This window comes from Asparagus officinalis, chromosome 8, assembly GCF_001876935.1.
Source record: "Asparagus officinalis chromosome 8, Aspof.V1, whole genome shotgun sequence".
NCBI classification, from domain to species: Eukaryota; Viridiplantae; Streptophyta; class Magnoliopsida; order Asparagales; family Asparagaceae; genus Asparagus; species Asparagus officinalis.
Window position 1 is genome coordinate 122,810,041 of NC_033801.1, and position 26,040 is coordinate 122,836,080.

Consider the following 26,040-nt stretch of genomic DNA (forward strand, 5'->3'; position numbering starts at 1 on the left):
CATAACATTCTTCTTCCTCTTCTTTCTTCTTCTGAGCTGATATTAACATCAATGCAGTTTTTTGTTTCTACATGCATAACATGGCAAAAAGAACCTAGCCTAAATGGTTCTTCCTTCATAATGTTTTTGCCAGCCCTTTTTAAATGTTTTGAGCATGCTTACAATGGTACTTTATGTTAATTGGATGAGAATTTATGAACATGTTGAAGAATCTTTTTGATCGGGTACTAGATGAATACGCCCTAATAAAACATCTTCTTTACTTTGAAGTTAGAACAAGTATAACATTGTGGAAGTTTAAAATCATCACTCTTGTAAGTTGGATATTTTTTTTTCACTTCTTATTTTTTAAAGGGGGAGTACACAATTTTTTTAAGAAATATCTCTTGATTTACAAGAAATAAAGTTGGGTTTCACCTCTCAGCATCATCTCAAACAGAAGGCTTTTGTTCAAAATGATATTGATTCACATCTTCACATATCATAACCTCGTCTATGCTTAAATTTCAAAACTTTCTGTCACCTGTATCTTCAGGATGCATTCGACCTTATCTTTATCATTATATTGCAGGCAGCTGAAATGTTTTTGGTCAACCTGTTTGAAGATGGGTACATGTGTGCATTGCACGCAAAACGTGTTACACTTAGTAAGTTGAAATTAGAATCAAAAGTTGACCGTCTAATTTTCCTTTTCTTCTTATTGACTATTCGTAAATTTTGATTGGTTTTGATGCTAACAATGTTTGCATATTCATGTTCCCAGTGGTGCCTAGATAAATTGTTTTTATTTGAAGATAATTTTTTGTCAAACCTCAGTATTGTTAATGCATTTAGCTAACTTTTTTCCTCCAAGTAACGTGGTTGGGAATTGAGATGTGTCATCCACCAAGTTAAGTTCTTGATGGAGTACTCTTTTCCATCAAAAAGAAACCACCATTTCATGATATATGATTGTGAAGCAAGCCATCACCTGTAATCAACTCAGAATCATTCCCATAGGAGCAGCCGACGGTGCTTTAACTATAAACAGAAGATATGCAAATTTGGCTTCTCTTTGCTATCAATTTTGATATCAGTACTCAAATTTTATTTACGAACTTCTTGTTAGTGTTTGCTCTAGTCTGCTATCATTTACAATAATGTATTCACTTTTCGATTGCAGTGCGAAAGGACATACAGTTAGCAAGGCGAATTGGTGGGTCTCGACATTTGTGATGAGCCAAAAGAAGACATTCCTGAATATCAGATTGCTGTGTCATAGCGGCCGCCTTTTACAACTAACTGATTTAGTGCATACCATCTATTTTACCCTTTTGTCATTCCTCTTGTCTTGGTGTACTTGGGATGATTGAAAAGCACAATTCCTAACAACCAGATAGCTTGCTAGTCTTGTGTATGTGTGCCTGAAAGGATGTATTTATTTGTGTTTTAAGCACATCATGAGATACCGAGACGCTAATTCCTTCATTTATGAAAAATGTGGACACTTTGTCGTCAAGAGGTGCAAGATTCTTCATTCTCGTGGTTTTGAGCCTTCACTGCTAAAAATTGAATTCACAATGGGCATGCGTGTCCGAATATTTGATTGATATGCAACTTTGACTTGTTGGACTATTTCAGCTCTGTACGCCATAGTTTTGCATTGGATTTTAATTGGATACTGTTGGAATATTACACGTCATATGTGTTTTCAGTGAATTTGGATACTATCGGAATGGAGTATGAACTCATTGACCAGAGCTGTCCGAGTTCTAGAAAATACGTCGACTATAAGAAACAAGTATCAATTTTTTTTCCCAGGTTAGCTTTTATTATGGTTTTCCCTTCTGTATGTACTGAATTGTAATTTCTAATGTGCACACCAGAAAATAAAAATAAAATAGGGCCGTTGATTTGCTGAGTAACACAATTTAAGTAGACAGAGTTCAGAATCTTCAGGGTTGGCAGTAAGGCACTTATTTCAGTCGCCCAAAAGCAGTGACGAAGTTATTTCCCTCGGTATCATTTGCGTTTCAAGTTTCTCTCCTCTTTAATGAATTCTGATTTCTCGCAGACTATCCATATTTTTAATTAAAATCCCACATAACAACGAACAAAGTCTACAACAACAACAACAAAACAAACTAGTTTTTGCGAGCGGTTGACAAACAATGACATAAAATTGTAAATGAACCAAAGCAAGGCCAGTAACTATCAAAATATAAGACATCCTCATCAGTTTCCAAAAAATGAGCAAGAACAATGCAAGACTCCATCGAGATTCTCAATAATATCGTGAAGATGGGTTTTCTCCTCATACAAGATCCCAAAGAAAAAGAAGGATCCACAGTTTATTCTGCTGAATATGACTATATGCGGCTAAAAACTAGAAAAGGATGATAAAATTCTATTGTTGCTAAGGTTGGGGGGAGGAAGCAAAAGGGCATCTTCCAAGCGTATTCCACAATATATAATCCCCCGAAGATACCTGCAATATACAACATACAGATGTATCAGTTTTCAAGTTCATGCCTGGTTTTCTTCAAAATTGAAGACTGATAATACTACATTTACATGCAGACATCAAAAGAAAAGATTACTTGGAATACCAAAGAGGGGTTAATTCACCACAAAACTGAAACTTTCAGCGAAAGGATTACACATAAAATGTATCTGAATGATGTACAAGACTGGCCCCATCAAACGAGAAGCCATGGTGTATTCTCTAATAGCCAAATGGTACATGACGCATATAGTGTGACCTAAGGGCAACAACTGATTCTAGAAAGCTTGGCCCAACCAAATGTATACATCGCAGATACTTCCCCACGTTAATACAAGTATTAACTAAATGTAGACAATGATATATTTCACCACGTGAACATAACTATGATAGTTATAACTAGGGAGAGAAGAGAAATCAAACAAAGCATGGTTACCTGCATAGTGGATTCCACTGGTGCTTTTACAGCAGGGTAAATGCTTACCTGCAAGATGTAGACAGTATGGGTTAAGTGGCATGCACTTCTATAAAATATAAAAAATAACAAGAAAATGCACAATCAATGGGATATTAGCACTAATTCATTACATCTACACTGGAAAATGAATCTGAATATACAAAATAATAAAAAATAATGTAAGAAATACATCTACAGACAATTTATGGAGATTACATTTACAAATAATAAAATATACTGCATCTTTAAAAAGAAAGGGAAAAAATACTTTGGAAAGCTTAAACAAATTAGTTGAGAGTCTTGAGACGCCTAGATAGTGTCTTGAGCCTTATTTATTCCTACTTTGATTATTGTGATACATGATATATGATATTTCCCTAATGCATTGACTGCCTTGATAATAGTATATCATTAATTGACCATGAAAAGCTTATTATACAAAACAACAACACTATTTGATCAACCAACATCACAGCATTGAAGTCCAAAATTGTTCGTAATAAGCTGGGATCAAATATTATCATCTTTAGAAAGGAACTCCTAATCAACAATCTTGTTAAAACCAATGCTAAGATAACTTTCTCAGACAACCTCTTCATCAGACGCTTTTAAATTGATGGTTTTGGGCCCACAATTGTACGTAAAGCCAACTAGATAATCGGTCAATTGAGTATCAACATTTTATTGGCCATGTATCATCTTACGAAATTTTGAGAAAGGAACTCCTAATCGACAATCTTGTTGAAACCAATGCTAAGATAACTTTCTCAGACAACCTCTTCATCAGAGGTTTTTAAGTTGATGGTTTTGGGCCCAAAATTGTACATAAAGCCAACTAGATAAGCGGTCAATTGAGTATTAACATTTTTTTGGTCATGTATCAAGTAGCTTGAATTTTTTCAGAGCCTTATAACACTATGGTAGCATTTCCACACAAATCTCCTTGATATAGCTTCAAGATCCAGTAATTAAGCCATGAAAATTATATGCAGAAATTAATAAGGAAAAGAAAGTAAAGTACAAAAATTCTATCTAGATAAAATAAATGCATCCAGGTTCTATTTCGTCAACATAAGATCATATTTTAAATGATAATGAGGTATTTCAGATGACTGACAACGTGGTATATCTATTTAAAACTCAGCAGTCTGTGAACATTAAATAAAAAAACCACGTGCAAACATAACTTCACCAAAAACTCTGAAGTGAAATACCCTTTCCATTTTTTTGAAGTGCTGGCACTCAAAGCAAGATTTATTTATGAACGCAAGTTAAAATATTCGTCTCATGCTATTTCAAAGATTTGAAAGAAGATCCAGATTGAACAGCACCAAGTGATCACCATAAATATGAACTACTATGTTACAATCAGTAATATGATGTATCTGATAGAATTACTTTATTCGGTGCAAATCTAACATCCAGAAATAAATTGCACAAAGAGGCCACCGGTCAGGAAAACCTTAGGCAAAGGGTGGAACCTCTTTTAATAGAGGTCCAGTTCAAACTAGAATGGAATTTATGATTAATGCATCAAGACTAGGGCACGACGACAGTTTACCTCCACAAGCTAAACAGCAGGATATCTGCTTTACTAAAAGTATTAAGAAAACCAAACCTTACCTCTACAAACTAAACAGTAGGATAACTCTATTATATTAAAGCATTAGATTGCTAGGGAAGGACTTACAGATTTTGGATCAATTGACATTCCTGAGAGTGTACCACCCAAAATTTTAAATGACACCTGCAGAGTATATAAATAACTAAGAGATAAGTCAAGAAGCACAAAGTATCTTCTCTAAATAAATAGTAACACCTACATTTATTCCAGATTAAGAGTAACATTTTATGTCCCTTGCAACTAGTAGAGTCACCGAAAAAGAAAAAGAGCATGTAACGCCGTGCAACCACATATGACAGCAAATCGCTCTTCCTATGCAAATAATGTTGCCAGTTAATAAATATAAGACAGATGGAGCAGTGATAATAGGGGAAATGAATCTAGCATACTGCCTTGACAACAAAGAGGAACGCTTCATCTACGGCTCTACACCATGTCTAAGACCTAGGTGGAAACAACCCACATTGTCAGGGTCCCTTATAGCACTTTATAGTAGGCGATCACCATCTCTCTGTGTCAGACTCAAAGAGTAACTATAAAGTAGGAGCAGTCTGAATTTTTAGAAGTTCTTTCATTGCATCACCCAAGAATAGGTTGAACAGAGCATATATATATAAAAATTAAATTGTTGGCAGCAATTTTCATCTTTATGCTACTAGAACTGGAAAATGTTCTCCGGCACAAAAAAAGATGAATTTTAAAAACATTTGTATTGATTAATAAGAGTAAACAAAATTGGCCGATGGAAAATTTCAGATCATGAAGAAACTTTCGTAGTTTATAATGCTTCAGTTTACTTTCATTATGCTATATATTTTATATTACATATAATGAGAATAACTGATGAAGCTCTGAAATTTTAGGAGCATTATGTTTTATTTTATAAAACTAGCCTCATTTACTTTCTTTTTTTTTACCTAGAGTAAATACTAAGCATCATTATTAAACTTGATTGGTGCTGGTTGAAAAAATTAAGTTAAGTTCCAGTGAGAAGGATATGCAATCATATATGGGTATTCTATTTCCAAGAATATTATTATCAGCATCCAATATTTTTTATTGAATAAGGCCAATCAGGATGCATAGCATGATAATTAGTCATCTCCATGGCATTATGCATTACATGAAGAGAGAAAGCCAACTTTAAGTAACATGGGCATCCTCAAGCCTCAGATAAACAGGGAATAGGTGTTACTATAGGAATTCATAGTGAGTGGTAGGCAAAAATGTGAGAAATGGAAACGGAACCTTACTTTCGCATAATTGTATGCTTGCCAACAAAAAGGCTCCTCCAAGTCTACAGGCTGTACATCCTTGGTCATTTTCTCCATTAACAACTCATCCATATTAGTGTTGTTACTAGAACCTTCTTCACTGTCACTATCTTCTTCACTCTCAATTCCGGATGTAGACCTAGGTAATGAAGATACTCTTCGACTTAGTCTTGGGAAAAAACGAATTGTTCCTGAAAAAGCTGCTTCTAAACTTTTTCCAGTAATACCCCGGCCAGTAATAATAATTTTCCATTCAACAGAATGCTCAGACATTGAAACTGTCCCTATAGAGGGGATTCCATCAAAAGATGCCACTCTTCTCCGAGGAAAAGGCATGGTAACAGTACAAAAATCCATAGACAAGGGTGACTTGTACCCTTCCATCAATCGTAGCCTGAATAAAAATGCACCTTCGTCTTCCGAGACCATTGACAGCTGGTAGAAGCCTTTAACTGGAGGATCAAAACTGCAAAGGGCCTGATAGCGCATCAGCACAAAATTTCCAAGTGGTGGAGAAAACATCATTGACTGTTTATCGACACCTTGTTCTGATACTTGAGCACAATGATGGAAAGATGAAATGTCAACACGAGCAAATCTTAGCCCCATCAACGGAAATGACACATCTGGCAATCCTTCTAACTCTGCTCTACAGTTTACCTGACCAGAGACAGAAATAGCATCCAGAATTTCCTCCCGATCATACATTGAAGCATAGATGGTTTCATGAATTGTGAACAGTATCCGTTGCCTTCCTTTGTAAAGGTACGGCTTCCATGCAGGTTGCTTGAGGTCTGCGGGTGGCAGATCTGATGTAGAAAATCCAGTCATTCTGATAGCAAAATTATTGGAAATATTGAGGTCTAGAGGTGTTCCTGAATCGACAACAGTGATGATAAAAGAATATTAGTCTTCTCTATAACTAAAGCAGCTAGTACGAACCACAAAGAAATGGTAGGGGAAAAAAATCTGAGATGAGAGATACCATAACAGAAAGTACCGACCAAAGGGCATTGAGCTGCTAATGAAACTGCGCAGCACTTCTTTGTCAACAGGTTTGGAAGTGCTTCTCGGAGCATCTGATATGACAGAGCCAACTGTGGAAGCACTTGAAGTTGATGAACCTGCCACTGGTGCGGCAATAGGTTTTGCTCTTGCAGAAATGCTGGTTATGCCGATGCTACCAGTCAGTGAATCCAATAACCCTCCTACAGAGGGAGATGAACTAACGATTACTTCTGGATCTACCAAATCACCAGTAACTATATCTCCGATAGCATGAGCGACCATGAATGCGCTGATAAACAGAAAAAAAAAAATTCATCAGAAAAACAACATTAAAATGTTCTTTTATGCTTCAAATTATAATCATGTAATAACCACAAAAAAGGAAGGAAAAAACTCCTGACGGTCTTATCCCAAATATTTGGAACTGATAACAACAATAACAGTTTAAATTAACAACTAACATGTCCCTTTTAAGTTTTAACTACCCCCATCAAACCAACACCTAGTTTTCTTCATTAACTGTGAACACTCCTAACTGCCACACTTAATGGACCCCCTTGTAAATGCCCCGGCCATTTAAATAGGTTATCCTTCAATTTATATGAATGGGAGCTGTTTCCAACATATAGCCATTTCTTGTTTTATCTTTTAGCATATGGAGACTCATTCTTATCTTTTAGCATGTGGAGACTCATTCATATAGACATTCTTGTTTCAGTTAAACTCATCTTCTGAACATAACATTTCCCAATTGCCTGACATTCTCTGACCGTAAAGTGTTGATGCACTCAAAACATTCCACTAAAATTCAATACACAACACCTCTCACATTGATGATAAATGTTGGACCCTAAGTACTAAAAACCTACTATAGGTAAGAAGTCAACAAGTCATGAGGGTAAAAGTTGCAACATAGCTAAATATGCCTACAAGTATATAGTTCCAATATGATGTCACATGTTTTCTTTTTCTTCTTCAAGGTTCATAGTTCTAATGTGATGTCTAGATGTTGTCTTCTTTCTTCCTCAAGGTTATTCTCACTCAGCGTGTCTCTTCATAATTCAAGGAATTAATCCCTCAAAATTTTCAGTTGAAAGAAATTGGCATTCTTGTGGAATACTAGTTGAGCTAGCTTCTGCATGAACGGGCGTAGAGATCTAATAATTGAAGATGTAGAATTTAGCTGTTATTCCTCCAAATTTCACAGGCTAGAACAGACAAATCAAATAAGTTGGCACTCTAAACCCACAGACAGGAACTCCCATAATAACAAGAATGATAAAGGTTATAACTGTATGAAGAAATAAATGTAAGTACAGGCATGTGATTCAAAAGATTTATTAAGAAATTAACAGTCAACAAACACCATAAGGCTCCACAAAAGAGAAGAGGAGAAGAGGAGGAAGAAGGTGTATGTGAAGGAAGGAAATAGATTCTGAGGGACTGGCTGATTGATGTATCTGAATTGATGAAAAGAAAAGAATGAACAAAAGAGAAGACCAGACAGGACAGAGGAAGAACAAAACCAACGACTAGATGATAACTTAACAATATATTCCACTAAACAATTCTATTTCAAGAAATTATAAAAAATGGTTCAATTTCTGAGTCTTATTTAAAATCACATAAATTAAAGACTGTTTGAGCTGCAGTAGTACTCTGTTGCAGATACCCCACCTACAAAAAGATGAAACGGAAAACCGTTCAAATACATCATACTTAAAACAGAAGCATCAAGTCTTAGTTAAAGATAGATTTTTAGGCTACCGAAACAAAAACTCAATTGATCTAAACCAGACAAGATTGAGTAATTTTAATCAAATATAACCTGAGTAATTTTAATCAAATATTGCCTAACACCTAAATAATGGATATTACCATTTACTTCCGCCATAAGAGGTGGAACATTTGACCTAACTCAATAATCCCACCCAACCAAATTACTTGGAACAGGACCAAACATATCATAAACAAGAACAAGCTGCCCACTTGCCGGTGAGTCAGATTTGACCCGTTTAGCCCAATTTGACATGTTTACTAATGCATAAAATCTCTCACCACAATGAAACATACAACCTATTTAGCTCAACATGCATGCACACACACTCATTTGAAAACACACTCGCTAGCTTGCTGACCCATAGCCACCTGCGCACATGCAGCCGAACTTAACTCCACCCACCCCCTTCCTTCTCTCCCAATACCTCGCTCCCCCACAAGGACCACAACCCATGCACCTGCTCACACGTGACTGGAAACCATTCACACATCCACAAGCATGCACCCCCATCCCATAACAGAGAGAAGCATGCACATGCACACACATAAACCCAGAGAAAAGATAAGAGCATCAAGAGCAATAAAGAAGCAGTAACGGTTGGTACAGTTTAGAATAGAGATAAAAGAAACAAGCTAGCAGAAACAGTAATACCAATTGCGTAGAAGTGCACAAATTTGTTAATAAAGAGTATCATCAGCACTAATATTTTTTTTCTACTTATTGTTATAAATTTCCATCTCGACCAACTAGAACCACAAATATCACATTCAAATTAAAAATAAATGTGCATAAGTGTGTTTATGCACTTGTGTGCAACCACACACACACATGCATATAATAAAATATATAAGCTACTAAAAGTAGCTATGCTGACAATTATGACATGCAAAACTTACCATACCCTGTGATGCACGGTAGATCAAGAAGAAGAGAAGAGAGACTGTCTTCTAACCCAATCAAGTTTCCACAGTCAGATCTGCTGCACATTCTCTCATATGACTTATAATGTTGAGGCTCAACCAAAGGCAGAATAATAATGCAATAACCACCCTTTATATGTAACACCAACGGCCATAAAGAAAACTCATCCCCTTCATCTCTATTAATACGGAGTGTTATAATATGGCGTGTGATAGGATCATCAATCCAAGAATCTGACCCTTGAGCAGACTGACCAACACGAATGCCAAAACCACGTGCAGAACCTTCTCTGTAAGGAGTAACAGACAAATTAGTACTTTTATAAGTAAATCAGTCACATATGCACACTGACAAAGCTATTTACTCTATGATGTATCAAAATTGGGGCCAAAATATACAAGAATAAACCAACTTTGTATCCACCGGTGTCCTTCAGGATAATAATCCAATCCTACACTCATTATTTACTATATTATTTCATCATACACTATTCTTAAAGGAGAAGAGGAAGCACATTCAAAGGCAAATACATATAAGAACAAATAAACCCTTGAACTTTCTCAGGCACAGAAGCAAGTCGACATATATCAGTTCCAACTATGTAAATAGTTGCATAAACACCGTAATTAGAGTTCATAACTCCGAACAGAATTAGGATTGAAACTATCTCCAAAACTTTCTACACAACTGCATAAGTGTTTAAAACATGTGAAATGAACTTTCACTTGGCCACAAGCTTAATCGAAAAGCATAAATAATTAACACACATAGTTCAACCGAAATTAAGGCCCGTGCACTCTAACAACACGTATATCAGAACGAATAACGATACAATGATTGCTACCCCTGCCTCAAAAAAAAAAGGTGGTGCCTATCATGTAGAATAGTGATACATGAGTTAAATTCATCGAAATTCACTTCGACGACTTCACGATGCACTAAAGCTTGGAACTTTAAGACAATTTTCCGCTTAAACAAGCGATTACCTTCCCTTTCTCGTGGCGAAAGCCGCAGACAACTCGGCGTCATCGGGAAGCAGAGGCTGCAGAGTCGAGCCGGAGCCCTCGCTCTCCCTCTTCCAAGACGAGCGCCATCGCTTCTCCAAAGAGGAAGCCCTAATCCTTACTTGGAGAAGACGACGGCGTCTTGGGTGTTGAGGACCCAGAGAGCTCGGATGCCGCACCCAGACATCGATCCAAATTCGCTCCCTCTTCTGACCTCTCGATCTCGATTTATCGCTGATTCTTGCCTCAGTTCACGAGGACAAAGGCCTCGAGGGTTAAAACATGAAAAATTCCATGGACCCCAAAATCATGGGACCCAAGGGGGACAAGCGAGATGTCAAGCCCTAACTGCATGATCTATTGGATAGGTGAGGTGTCAACCCCTGATTGTATGATCTACTGTTCATGAACAGTAGATCATGCACCCAGGGGTTGACACCTTACCTGTCCGAACAATAGATTATGAACAATATATCATGCACTCAGGGGTTGACACCTCACATGTCCGAACAATAGATTATGCACTCAGGGGTTGACACCTCACATGTCCCCCCTTGGGTCCCATGATTTGGGGTCCCTGTAGAACAACTCTTAAAATATTTTTGTACCGATGTTTGGGCGGAGTCGGTTTGAAGTTCTACCCGTTTATTGATGGATTGGATATGGACCTTATGAATGTGACTCATATCATGCCCATATTCCAACGCAACCTTCCCTTCTCTGCTGCTTTTACGGAGCAATTCGGTGATTTATCCTGATGTCAACATTACGAACTTTTGATTGGAGAAGCACTCTATTTTTCGCTGAAAATTTGCTGCCGGCTATGGGAAATGCCTAACATGTCGTCGCTCTGCCACTTTTTGGGGTGTTTGTTTCACTCTTTTTATATAGATTAAGAATAGGAATTGGATTTGACAGGGGTAAAACTGTAAATTAAGAATTCTAATGGTATCATATTACTAAGTTTGGTTCATAAATATTTTATAGGTATGAATATCTATGAAGTTGATAAAGAGGGGGTTTTTATAGACACCCAAATCAGAAGGGTTTGGGTGGGTTTGGGTTAAAAAGCTAACAGCGTCCCCTAAAACCCAAGTTCTCTTATCGATTCCTTTCTTTTTCGGATTCCGCCGCACTGCAAACCCTAGAATGGTTTCGGCCTTCTCTCGCTAACCTCCTCCCGCCTCTTCTCAATCTTGTTTGTGCCTCACCAACACGTGGTCATTCAGAGCAGATTTGATGATTCGCCCTTCGAAAACGCAAAGGGATCACGACACTAAGCTTTCAACTTTGTTTTTTGAATTTGTGGCTTCGATTATAAAATCAAGGGGTGCATTCGATTTTGAGCTTCGTTCTTCGATTTCGAGCTTCAACTACGAGCTTCGATTTTGAGCTTCGTTCTTCGATTTTGAGCTTCGATCCCAAGCTTCAATCTTGAGCTTCGTTCTTTGATTTCAAGTTTTGATCCCAAACTTCAATTTTGAGCTTCAATTTTTAGTCTTGATTTAGAACATTGGCAGTTGGAGATATAAATCAATAACCCAGTTTTTTTAATTAATATATGATCATGGATGGTTATTTGTCATGGTTGATTTGACAATCAAACTTTGATAATTTAGAGCTTCGTTGTTTCTTACGTGCTAATAATCTGTTATAAATTTTGTGTTTTATCTGTTTTTGCTAGGGTTTTTGCTAACACATCCCAAATATCGTGAAAGTTAACAATAATGTAGACTACTTTTTTTATTGCAGCCATAATATATATGTTCTGGGTTTTTTTAAATAAGAATATTGAAAAAAAATTCCCTATGTATGTTGACTTTGTATATTTAAGTGGATAACCATAATATATTGCTAAACTAACTAGTTTATAAAAATAATTTCCACTGAAATTCTTTACGAAATCTGATGTGATCAGAGATGCATGTTTAGATTTATGGATATTTAGTAATTTTATTTTAAGATTTCAATATATGAATTAGTTATTTGATTATTATTATGTCTTGAATAAATGGAAAAATTAAGTTCTTAATGTATCCTAATTTTACAATGGATTTAGATGGATACCGTAGATGAAGGATAATTAAAGAGGATGTGTGCTAATACAACTGTTTTTTTCGTGATCACGATAATAACTTGTCTTCTGAGAATGCGTGCTAAACTAAAGACAATTTCTAGTTATACGAGGGAAGAAAATATTAAAAAATTATATATCATAGATGCTCACTTCAAATATGTATTGGAAGGTTATAGTGATAGTTGTCTATCTTATATTGGAATGAGACCGATGGCCCTTTTTAAACTTAATAAAATAATGAAAGCAAATGGTCTATTAAAGGATACAAGACATGTTCAAGTTGAAGATCAGCTTATTATGTTCCTAAGTATAGTATATCATAAAACTAAAATAGAATAATAATGACTGAGTAAAATATATTATTAAAGTCCTACAAGCAATGAATGAGATACGTGATTGCTACATGAAGCAAGCTCCTAATAAAGTTCTTGCGGAGATTGCAAACAATCCAAATTATTTTCCTTACTTTAACCTAAAAATAATATATATGTCTTAAAATCTCTTTTAAATAAATAAACATATTATTGAATATTTTATAATTTATAATTTTTTATAGGATTGCATTAGTATGGTAGATGGCACACATGTTTTGACACAATATTACTCAGTAATCTAATTGCACGGTTTAGAGTGCGCAAAGGTGTGACACAAAACATCTTAGCATCCTGCACCCCCAATAAACTATTCACCTATGTCTTAACTGGGTGGGAGGGAGAAGCAAATGATTATAGGATATTACAATACGCTTTGTCGAGACTGTAGCCTTACGATGGTATTAATTCTTAATTATTCATATTTTGAATAATAATTTAAATACTTGTCAATAATTGAGATCATAAGATATTGTTGCATTTAATGTAGGTGAATATTACCTATGTGACATTGGATACACCACCATGTTTGGCTTCATATCCCCATATCGTGGCGTACAATATCATTTAAAGAACACACTGGTAGGACACCAAAGAATAGAAAAGATTTATTTAATTTAAGATATTCATCTTTAAGATCAAAAATTGAATGCATATTTGGTATATTGAAGAACCGGTTTAAAATTTTATCGGTAAAGCCTAATTATCCATTTCCCACTCAAGTGGATATTGTATTAGTGTGTACTGTGTTGCATAATTTTATTTCCCTAAAAGATTCGGATGATGATATTTTAAATGAGAATGTAGAAATTGATGAAGATAATGAGGAAGTGACAAATAAAGATGATTCAACTGTAGTTGGCTATACTAGGACATGGAGAGAGGATCGAGACATAAGAAATGAATGGAAGGAGCTCAGAGATCAAATTGTTTGTGTGATGTTGGTGGATTATTGTCTAAAGTATAATGGTGGTAATACAATGGAGAGTGGCTTAAATTAATGTGTTATTTGTTGCTTATTGGTTTTTTATGCTTCTTATGTAATGTATTATGACTTTTAATGTCCGCAACTACCCATAGTATATTTTGGACTGTAATAAATGTTTTTATGATTATCACATATATTCTTTTAGATTCTTTTTATAATGATATATCTATATTTTCAATATATTTATGTATGTCTAACAATGGGGTAGATAAACAAACTATTCCATCTCATTCAAATGCAATGCCAAATACTATAGCTGACATTAACATGAACTTCATGTCTTATCAACCACAACCTTTCACTTCACCTCCTCATACATTTTCACAATTCTCACCATACGATGGAAATTATAGTGGAATGACTTGCGACTGGTGTCATACATGAGCATGCTAAACAACCTACAAGGTTTGCTTTTACCCACTTATAGTTCTCAAAGTAGTGGACCTCATCAATTTTCACCAAACACTGGTGATTCATGTGGGAAAGTAATACATGAAATTGATGGTAAGGAGTAGATTTCGCCAAAGAAAAAAGGAAAGAAATTAGTACATAAAAAAAGGTCCTGTCGACGAGGTTGAACTCAAGGGGCGTGTCTATGAAGTTTTGGCTTCCAAAACACGAAGATGTTCTCATTCTTTATCTTGCAGAATTAGCATTAGATGAGTTGAAGCCAGACAAGAACTTCAAGGCGGAAGCTTATAAAATGGCAGTCATGAAAATAAACATGCAATTCAGGTCTAATTTCACTCATCTTAATGTCATTAACCACTTGAAATGCTTTAGAAACAAATTCAATGACATGAAGGCTTGCCTTGATATAAATGAAGCTACGTGGGATGAAAAAATTAAAATGATTACCTTGATGACGAGATGTTGAAAACGTGATCTCATGTATATTTACTTTTAGCACCAATAATACCATTACTAATTTATACATTTGGTGCACATATTTGTATGTAAACCTACAAGACTTATGGGTATCTGTTATTGTAGGATAAATCTAATTCTAGGCTCAAAGCATACATAAACAAGCATCTTCCTCACTTCAAGAATTTACAAGTGATAATAGGTGATGACCAAGCTAAGGGTGAATTTACTAGGCCTGTGTATGATAACATTGGGTCTAGTAGGTTCGTACCTATTCCCGATAATAATAGTGTGATTCCAAAAGAGAGTGAAACTGAACCACAATCTGATGCTCACAATCAAGCAGAATCCGCTAGATATAAGTCTAAAAGTAAAGACAACTTGAAGTCATCATCTAACAAAAAACTTAGAAAATCGAATCATGATGAAGATTGATATGTGCCTTTATTGAGTCAATATCCCGGTCAATTAGAAATCAACACATTGTTCATTGGACTGAGCAATTGGCTACAACTTTGAAGGAAAATAGCAATGAATATTCTGATAAATTTCTCGATAGGGTGTTAGATCATTTATATGACAATGAACGTGAGGGTAGAAGGTTTTTTTTATAAAAACCAAGGAAGCTCAGAAGAGGTACATCACCAACCTAATTAAGGATCAAGGTTGGTCTGTTAGCTCATTTGTTTTTGATCTGGAGCATTTTGTTTGTGCACAAGTATATATTGTTACACACATATTATTTTGTTATTTGCAAACTATAAATGTTGCAATGATTATGTTATGTTAACATGTTATTAATATTCTATGCTCTAACTTATGATGGTATGTAATTGATGAATTGGTACTTTTAAATTTTGATGTAGGTGAATATTGATGGGAATGACCAATGAGTTCATACTTTGAACTTTATAAAATATTCCGGTATGAATTCCTTTGTTTCTTTTTATATGCTTGGGCGATGCTCCTGTAGGCGTCAAAAATTGTTTATGGGTTTCTGTACGCAGCTCGCGATGGAGAAAAAATGATGACCATCATTATCCGAGTCAATGAGGATTATCTGATGTTGTAGGGAAGTAAACTAATGTACAAAGCGAATCAATGAAGCATACGAGTCAATAGAATGACAAGATAACTAAGAAACGACTCAATCAGGAGTTGTGTTTTACCCACAAAGGACGAAGCACCACTCATGTATCACTCACTCCATATATTTTTTCACCTATGAGAGATTATAGATCTCTTCGCTATATTTCCAACGCGTCTTGGATCACCTCATTTTGAGATCGGACGAGAAAGTTAGAGCCAAAACAACCGAGACTGTGCAGGCTGCTTCACACCTGCAGGACACCGATGATGTCTCAAACATTTTGGTCATGATAAAATTTGAATCTGAAGAAGCTCAAAATACAAACGTTGTAGATCTCTTCTCCATCTTTCCAATGCATCTTGAATCGTTTCATTCCGAGATTAGACGAAACAATTAGAGGCAAAACAATAGAGAAATGACAGCGGTGTCTCACCCAATGGGCGAGACACCAATGGTGTCTCGCACCAAGGGTGAGACACCAGTGGTGTCTCTCGCCTGGTAAAACTGTTTTCGTTCGTATAACCTCCCGAAAACCTATTTTTCGATAAGATTTCAGGATTCCTTCAGTCGAGAGCCTCTCCAACTGATTTGAGGCTATTTTTGAACGTGGTTAAGTGGTTATAACTGAAGATGATATCAAATCATCCGTTCTTATCCGAAAACAGAACTTCTGGAGCATATAAATACAGCCCTAGAGCCCCTATACACGGGTAAGCTGGAATTTTGGAGCAACGGCGAAGCCCTGATGTTTTGGAGAATGAATTGCACAAATTTCAGAGAGGAGGAAGTGAGTTCTTGACGAGTTCTTCAACAAAAAGAGGAAGAGTTCGATAGATCTGCACCCTTTCAACAACCTTCTGGAGTTTTCTTGAGATCAGACTTTGATTTGATCTTAAGAAGAGTGCTTATCCCATCATTGCTGAGATATTCAGTTTAATTTTTTGTTTCCTTTGAGAGACAATGAAATCAACCGGGTCTGATTATTGGTGGTCCACGGATCAAATAACCGGGTCTGATTATTGATGGTCCACGGATCAAATAATCCCCGTCACAGGCAAAGATCCCACGTAAGCAGCGATCGATAAATGATCCTGCGTGTGTTTCTAGGAGATCCCTCTGTTTATTTTCATTGTGTAAGAAGGTCTTATAAAAAGACTAATTTTCTTCTTTATTTTGAATTTGTAAGCGATAAACGTGCAATGGATTCAACGACAATGAAAACGATTTTTGACACGAACAGCTCCTTCCAAGACTTTGTTGCTTTTAGTTGATTTGGTTGGTGGAGCTTGTGATGCTCTTTGTTTGGTTTTGTTGCTTTCGGTTGATTTGGTGGATGGAGCTTGTGATGCTCCTTTGGTTTGGTTTTGTTGCTGTCGGTTGGAGCTTGTGATGCTCTTTATTTGGCTTTGTTGGTTTCGGTTCATGGAGTTTTTGATGCTCCTTGATTGGCTTTGCTACTTTCGGTTGATTTGGTTGATGGAGCTTGTGATGCTCCTTTGGTTTGGTTTTGTTGCTGACGGTTGGAGCTTGTGATGCTCTTTGTTTGGCTTTGTGGTTTCGGTTCATGGAGCTTTGATGCTCTTTCTTTGACTTTGTTGTTTTTAGTATATTATCTGCTGGAGCTTGTGATGCTTCATAGTTAATATTTGGCAATGATGATTGTCTTTTACTGAGAACGTAATCTAGCATACATCGTTTATTATGTTCAAATGAGATAATCTGTGATTAGAATACAACCTACATTGAATTGACAATGTCTATGTGATGCAATCCATCATTAGAATGCAATCTACAATAACTATAAGTTATAGGTGGGACATTCAAATTCGACAAAATGTCTTATTCCTGAGCCGTACAATATCAACTAGATTTGTAATGATAGTTTACTCAATTCCAATAAAATGTCCATTACAATATCAATAGTTTTTGCAAGTACAAGTACATGACATGCGGTTTACAATAATTAAAATAATACAAAATATCACTACTAAAATTGCAGAAATTTTCTAAGCTAGTAGTTGTTTTTTTGACAAGTTTCAATTTTTTATTCAACCTCTTTGATTTCAAAAAATATTTATCTCCACACTTATTTTCTTTGACAAATTGGTTTTCTTAGTTGCTTATTTCTCCTCCTTCATGAGCCCACTCAAACATGCACACCCCCAATAATACCTCCTCTTATTTTTACCATTCTTGCACATTTTCATGGGTGTTTAGAGATTTCAATGTCACCAAACTTCCAAAAATTTTAGGGCATTCTTTTGATATCATATTGATGGAGGAGAAAGAACTTGCAAACTATGAGAATTTGATATGATGGTAAGAATGATGGATATATTGGCATCATGAACCCTCAATCCACATTTATAGCCTCCAAAGCTTTGGGACTAGCCGTCGGAGTCATGATTTTTTCGGTTTTGAATTTTGGTAAACGGGTAAGAATACCCCAACTTCGTACTTAATAATATTTTGTCCATTAGTGAGTGGTAAGTTTACTTATAGTGTTGTCATCCATTTATTCCAAAAAATTTATCATTCCAAACAAAACAAAAGAATAGGAATTGAAGGATTTCTTAAAAATTAGATTCTATATTTTCATGTTATGAAACAAACATAGAAGATAAAAAAAAGGGATCCCACAACATTCTATGACAAGAAATTATTCTTAAATTTTTTATAGATTAGAAAAGAATCCATAAAAAACATTTTTTTTTCCTAATCCTATTCTTGCTCACTATTAAACCGAACACCCCTTTCACGTCAAAGTATTGTCAGTATCAATTTAAAAGTCAAAATGGTAAATAGGTATCACTTTAAGGGCCTATTTGGCTATTCAGCATTTTGACATTGTATATGCATTTTCTTAAGGGAAAAACACTGGAAACAATCACAACTATTAATATCTGCAGATATTAAAGGAAATACACTATTAAAGGATTATAATCGAGAAGTGATCTCCATATGACTATTTTATCTGCAGAGACTGCTATTCCACACAGTGAAACCTGACTGACATAGTTCTCCACAATTTTCCTTTGATTTGATCAGAAGTATCAACTGATCATGAGTTTCGCTTTACCTCACCTTTTGGCAGTACAAACTTCAGTTTATGCTGTTTCTTATATAAATATAATTGGATTTACATAATACAGTCCAACTGATTTTGCTCACGCTATTATTTGGGAAATCTCCATAAACAAATTACGTCAATACACATTGCTATCTCGTACAACACTAAAAAACCTGACGATGGCTCTGCATGTATCTAAGACTGGAAGCACAAGCAGCAGTAGCTCAATTTGGAACAAAAGCAGTCCTCTCCATCCTGAGGCCGATTTTTTTAGAACTTCATCCAGGAGGATGCACGTAGCTGAAGAGACCTTCCAAGAGCAAATTCGAATATAAACGTCAAGTTGGTCTCACGCAGCAGAATCGCCATTGTGAGTAGTAGTTTCTGTATCTCCAGAGATGGTTAATAGCTGCATCAGCTCCAGCCGATACTCTAGTCCTCTGATGTAATGACCGAGTAGCATACACCTGAAAGCCATATCAATTCTAAAGATCAACGCTGACAATGTGACTTGGTTTTCAAAGAAGAGTTTCTACAGAACTGTGTAATTGTTTTGTGATTTAATTTAATGGTTAAATCACAGATGCTCCCCTTGTACCATGGTGGTGTAGCCACTTATCAGCACTTAAAACACCTGAATCTCTCACGATGTTACTTTTTTGTCCTCACTTGAGAGTCTTAAAAGGTAACTTCTTGTCATGTGATTCCCATGTGACATCTCAACAAAACGAGAAATAATTTCACCTAGAATCCCAGGAAGTAAGTGCTAATAAAATAGTTCAAAGTATAAGTGGCTATGCCCTCATAGTACAGGAGATATATCGGCAACCCTTCATCATCAAACAAAACGAGGACATGTGAACATTTCATTGATCTTCTCTTTAAGGTCACCAAAATCTCCACACCAGAACCTTCCTCCTGTTTTGTTGGTGTGTCAGGAGACAAATAATACTTAAATCACCAGAGCAATAGGCATAAAACCAACCATACCAGAATAAAAGGCGGGCTAAATAATCTCGTGAGAGGGAAATCATGGGCTGGAATTGAAGAGAAGTGTTCTCCACAAGCTCTGCACAATCATCATTCCCCACATTTAGGGTACCACTAGGGGCGTTCTCAGGTGGAGAAGGAGTTTTTGTGTGCATCTTTGGAGAAAGAGTTGCAAGGAGACCGTGTGCTACAGAGTCGATCGTTTCTTGCACACTAGAACAGGTCGGTTCTGAGAGCTCAGCCACCTGTATGTAAACCAAGTTGGTAAATGTGTTAATAACATAATACGAACAGAAGCGCTATGTCATCATTTTCTGGGTCTCTTTATGCATGAATGAAGAATAGTTTCCTAAAGTTTCCAGATGTAAGATGATTTTCATCATGAACTTTGACTTTAAGATATACTCTATTATTGCTTTCTTTATTTGCTTCAGATATTGTTGCCACAATCAAATCTAACAACATATGAAATGAGCAGAAACATACTTAAAGCTCAGACAACACTTCATCAATCCTATAGCACTGAAAGAAGACTAATTTAGGAGAACGGAATCTTAACATTTTGGAATATAATGGGGATATACTCTGTTAATTGTCATGGACTCATGATATGCGGATATTAACTTCTGCCTTTGAAAAATTGCTGAATCTTTAGTTCCTTAAAAGATAAGATCCATTTCACAGGAAAGGGATGGCATTGTGCCATATGGCAGAGCTTATACTACTTTAATCGGGCAAAAAGGCTAAGAGTACTTTAATCAGGAAAAGACTAACAGTAACAATGTCTATCATACAATGCTGGCTTCACAACAGTCATACTAACACAAGAAACAGTCTTTGTCCTCAACTTTTGGTGTTTCATTATATTAATTATTCACTTCCATTCAGCTGCGTAAGAACTAAGGAGGCATCTCCCAGGCTTAAATTACTAACCAACATGTTCTATCTAATTGTTTCCACCCATGTCCAACGTAGCCTACCTCTAGCACTCATAGCTTTGTTAATAAGACTCTAAAGCTCCTCCGAACTTGAGATTAGCCACCATTGTATCAAGAGAAAGGAAAGAAATAGAGAATAAATACAGAGGAAGAAGCACAATGAATAAAACCAGGTGAACAGTATGAATGCTCAATCAATTAAGATAACAGAATATAAACTCTCGACTTTAGCCTTTTTTATAGATTGCATGCGAATAAAAGATAAAGATAAACCCGAACCATTAGCTAAATAAACTGAAAAAAGAAATCAACAGAACATGGTGAAAAGTGAATTTCATGTAACAATAAGCTGCATGAACAACAACTGAAAGAGATAATTCTTTTTATTCCATACTAACATTAGTATAAATGACACTCCAAATTCAGTCAAACTCCTAACTAAATTCAAATACTTCAAGATAAGATGAGAGTTTGCTCAGTAGAATTTTAATAATTCCCCATCCAAGTTGCCATAGGACCATGATATCAAAATTAGTGCCTTTTTGTATCCATCAACTGTTTCTTCCCTTGCATTAAGTACATTTAGGATGTCACAAATTTCTCTGAAATAGATGGATATTAATCAGTATAGGTTTTCCAAATGTTAAACAGAAAATTTTCTTTTCCTGGAGTTACATGATAATCACAGGAACCAAGAGAAAATGTACTTACCTAAACTCCGCGTTAACTAATTATAGTATAAAATAAGAAACACATAGACTTGAAAGGTAAGATCCCAAAAGATAAGAGTTAGGAGAGACTCAATAGCTGACTCACTAATATCCACTGAAAGAGAAAACGAGGAAAAGATAAAACCTTTTCTGGTTTTAAAGATCTTAGGTAATCGAGTAACTCGTTCTTCTCTTCTCCTACAAGTTGTTGCATCTGAAGGGCAGAATTTTTCCTTCTTAGATCATCAAGTTCCTGGCAGTTTAGGGGAAAAGAATGGAATGTAAGAACATTCTTTCAAAAAGACATATAATTCTCAATGTACAAATATCTAATGATATAACCACAAAAAAAAAAACATTTCACAAGATTAACACAAAGACTAATAACCTTAAAATTTTCATGAAGGCATAACAGCAAGCCAACTTGGTTTATTACCATACCTTTTGTGAAGAAGAAATACGAGATTCCAGGTAAAGAATATATTTTTGAGCTTCAGGACTTATTTCACCAAGATTCTCAATATCAATATTTTTAAAGGCTGATGCTTCCTCACTGTTTCCAGAGGTGGTTAACAGCCTGTCTGCTTCAGAAAATGGAAACACCGTCGGAGTTCTATCAACTGTTATTTCATGACTAGCATCTTCAACAGTCTCTGCATTTTGCTTTTTGGAACTATCTTCATGTACATCTAGATTCCTCTCAAGACATAGTCTATATTCTGCATTTCGTAAAGTATATCTGTAATCCAGATAGAGAATCAAATTGTTAAAATTCAAACAGATGGAAATACATGTTATAAAATATTGCAATAGCAAGTAAATGACACAGAAATTTCTTTATGCAAGGGAATTGTAGTAAGAAGGTACATATGCGATATGTAAATGACAAGCAAAAAAAATTCTTTGAAGCTACAATTTGATTCCACAATAGAAAGTGGAGAAATAGTAACTTTCAAATTCATCTATACCTAAAATACAGAATGGTATCCCCTATATTTGTCCTCAATCTGGAAATTTTTCATCTTACACCTCACTCAAGAGGTTAACATCTAACAGAAGTTCTTTAATTTGTCTTTTTCCCCTTCTGATTTTGTCTTTTTATGTGGCAAAAATGCAATAACAAAAAAGAGTCAACAGGTCCATCTTTTGCAGCTTGAGAAAATCAAAATGATTTAGCAAGAAGCCTACTCGATTTCCTACACCCAGATAAACCAACACATATCTGTCATCTTGCATAAAGCATATTGAACGATCCCCCTGGTGGATTTTTATCCATGGATGACTTTAATATACCCACATCTAAACTCAAGCACTTAAAATGTCGAAGACAGAGAGATCAAGCCTTGACATCAAATCCCATATTCGTCCAATTTATAATAAAGATTGAAAAATACAAGGCTTTGGTATTGGATCCTCTGTTGTCATCGCTTCCTGCTCATTACCAAATTTCATGTAGTTTTAGTTGCAAAGATTCATCTAAACACAGTATTTTCATACTGGATTGCATAATCAATTTGGATTGGGGTTTGTAGTCTACTTATCACTACTCGAAAAAAAAAGCACTCAATCATGAGTATTTTCCTGTTATTCTTTCTTAATCTTAATTTGAATATCAAGTTCCTTAATTTGAATATCAAGTTCCGTAAATTAGGAAATTTGACCATTGATCTTTCTGTTTTGTATTAGCTTTTACAAGTATAGTAATTTGAACTCAACTCACAGATCCACAAATTTGGAGTGGATTGTCAAGCACTGGAACAAAAGGAAGTTGCTAAATCCAACTTCTATATTCTCATACCTTTTTAAAATTCAGTTTATGTTCTACATAAAGAAAAAGGTGGTAACGTTAGAAAAGTGGAATTGCTTTCCTCAATATATTTCTAATATTTATCGACAAAATTAGAATTTAATTTGGATAAAATTAAGAGCATGTTTGGCAAGTGGTCAAAGTGTCTTATCAGCCACTTTGACATGTTTGGAAAATAGCTTATTTTGGCTTATTTTTGGAGGATTATAAGCCACAAGGGTTGACCAAGTAAAAGTCCAACATACTCATCATTTCAAAAATTTCAAGACCTATTTATCTCTCTCTAATCCCATTAAATGGTTATTTTGAAAACAATGACGGCTTATAAACCACCCATTTCGCAAACACTCTACTATTGAAAATGGATGATAGTCAACTAAATTTACCAAACACTTTTGCATATAAGTCACTTAGCTCATAATCCAGAAATGGACTATAAGCCAATTGGATTATTATCCAAAATTGGCAAACATGATCTAGACTTGATAATCCAATTTCCTTTTCATACCTAGATTTATATTCTCCGTTCATTGTTTTGTTAATGTGGACAATCTTAAATCCGTCTCTTCCACTATTCTTGGTTTTTAAATCACCCTCCTCAAAAATAATTTATCATTCCGCCCATCACACAAGTTTTTTCCTTTTCCAACACTTCTATTTCCAGTACAGAAGATTGGTACCTATAGCCTTCTATTTTCCCATAAGAATGACCCCCAGGACAAGATTACTACCAACATCTGATACATGCATAAATAGCATTTATTTAGATAAGAAAAGGAGGTTGAGAAAATATGTGGTGGTTTCTAAACTTCAATGTATATTTTTCTCAATTCGAGAGAAAATTGTAAACAAATGTAAAATGTAAATGACATAGTGATCAATTATAGAAAATCATAAAAGAGACTACATTGATACATTTGCACAAGCCACAAGACTCATAACATCCTGAAAATGACATAGGATTGAAGGCTGATCCATGTTGTTGACTTTTGAATATGATAAACCTAGAATTGAAATCTTGGATAGACCCCTAAAGCTCACAACAAAATGAATTTGATTTGACTTTAGGATCGAAGAAGAAGTGGATGTTCAAGAATCAATTTTAGATAGCTTGCAAGTATGATGCAAAAATATAAAAGTACAATTATACATGTGATTAAGAAAATGAAGAGGATGACGGAGTTTACATAAGAAGCTATTTTCATTTTATGTCATCTAAACCATTATTATTCACTAATCCCGAGCCTTGAATATCCACGAATATCGACATTGGCCTAATCATTTGGATTTAAAGCATGTAGATTGGATTTGCCAAACCGGCAGAAACTCTTGCTATTGGCTAATAATGACTGATACAAAAAGTGATTTGGTGGTTGAGAGAAATTAAAAAAGAAACCAGAGAACAAGCAGTTTGTCGTTAGCTTTAATGAGTATCATTACTTTTTGTATGTTTATATTAATGCATTCATGCCTAACTATAAAGTTAGGAGCCTTAATAGCCCAAGGATAGCATGTTTTGGCACAAATCGCTTGGTCATTAGTTGAGCCATTAAGTTCATTAACTCGACCACCTGAATTTTGTAGTAGAAGAATATAGTCAGCAAGAAGCAATTTTTTCCCTCAATGTAAAAAGTAAACGGATACATTATCAACATGCATACCCAGTCATCATTGAAGACACCAGCAACTTAAAAAGAGGATCCCAAAAAGCTTCCACCAAAACGTGGAACTGGTCCGAAGGTAGAAGACCCAGCATTCCTGAGATTGTCCTCTTCATTGCATCCACGGTATCAGCGGGAACATCCTTTTGTATAAGATTCAAATCCAAAGGCTCTATCTCTTGTATCAAATTAGAAAGCAGGGACTTCTGCCGGAGACAAAAATAATAAATCTAAATATATACAAAGCGAGGTAGTAGGTTTAAAAGGTGAAATATACATTATAACCGCAACAACACAGAAAAGGTAAATGCATTAACTCATTCGTTATGCAGCAACATGCAGCCCACAGAATTGTTTATGTTTCTTCAATCTAATACCTTATCTAACTTTAGTCAACAATCCTCATTGTCCAAAAAAACACGCAGCAGCTAAAGTGATTTTAATCCGAACTCATGAAATAAGACGCAAATCCACTAATTCAGCATCCAATCCCCACTAAACTCAAAATTTTCAATTTCTACCCGCGCCTTCCCCTTCGCTTAAATCACTCCAAAAATTGACAATTACCCGGTTCAATCACCACAACGCCCAGCGAAAAACGAAAAAAAAAAAAAAAAAAAAACACAAACTCATCACGCAAAGCTCGTGAAACAAGACGCAAAAGGCCGCTGATTTATCATCCCCCCTCCACTAAAATTAGAAACCGCAGAGAAATAAAAAACCCGATCCTTACTAGTTCAGCATCCATACTCCGCTTCAGATTACAAAGAAATAGTTAAAACAAATCCTATAAAAAAAACCCTAGAAAAGGGGGGCCGGGCTGACCTTCGAGGACCGACGCCTCGATTTCCCCGTGGCGTCGACCTCGTCGAAGGAGGCGGCGGAGGCGGCGACGAGGAGGACCAATCGAGGCTTCGAGAG

At 35.6% G+C, this 26,040-nt stretch overlaps 3 protein-coding genes across 3 annotated transcripts in view; 1 reads left to right on the forward strand and 2 right to left on the reverse strand.

Moving 5' to 3' along the window:
* LOC109821137 (histone H3-like centromeric protein cnp1) overlaps positions 1-1,516 on the forward strand; it is a 4,318-nt gene extending 2,802 nt beyond the window's left edge. The window contains exons 5-6 of the mRNA XM_020387330.1: positions 572-647; positions 1,163-1,516. Coding sequence (XP_020242919.1) covers positions 572-647; positions 1,163-1,215 — 129 coding nt within the window. The 3' untranslated portion in view covers positions 1,216-1,516. The remainder of the gene's footprint in view (positions 1-571; positions 648-1,162) is intronic.
* On the reverse strand, positions 2,188-10,806 carry LOC109819883 (AP-5 complex subunit mu). The gene is given in 8 exon segments (XM_020385844.1): positions 2,188-2,467; positions 2,919-2,966; positions 4,630-4,686; positions 5,817-6,712; positions 6,842-7,134; positions 9,527-9,835; positions 10,533-10,663; positions 10,666-10,806. Coding segments are annotated over 8 exon segments (1,878 nt in total). The 5' UTR covers positions 10,738-10,806; the 3' UTR covers positions 2,188-2,395.
* The window catches only part of LOC109821840, a 16,171-nt gene continuing 9,084 nt past the window's right edge, over positions 18,954-26,040 (reverse strand). The window contains exons 5-10 of the mRNA XM_020387994.1: positions 25,945-26,038; positions 25,120-25,325; positions 22,093-22,390; positions 21,797-21,904; positions 20,004-20,248; positions 18,954-19,480 (exon numbers count right to left, since the gene is read on the reverse strand). Coding sequence (XP_020243583.1) covers positions 19,363-19,480; positions 20,004-20,248; positions 21,797-21,904; positions 22,093-22,390; positions 25,120-25,325; positions 25,945-26,038 — 1,069 coding nt within the window. The 3' untranslated portion in view covers positions 18,954-19,362. The remainder of the gene's footprint in view (positions 19,481-20,003; positions 20,249-21,796; positions 21,905-22,092; positions 22,391-25,119; positions 25,326-25,944; positions 26,039-26,040) is intronic.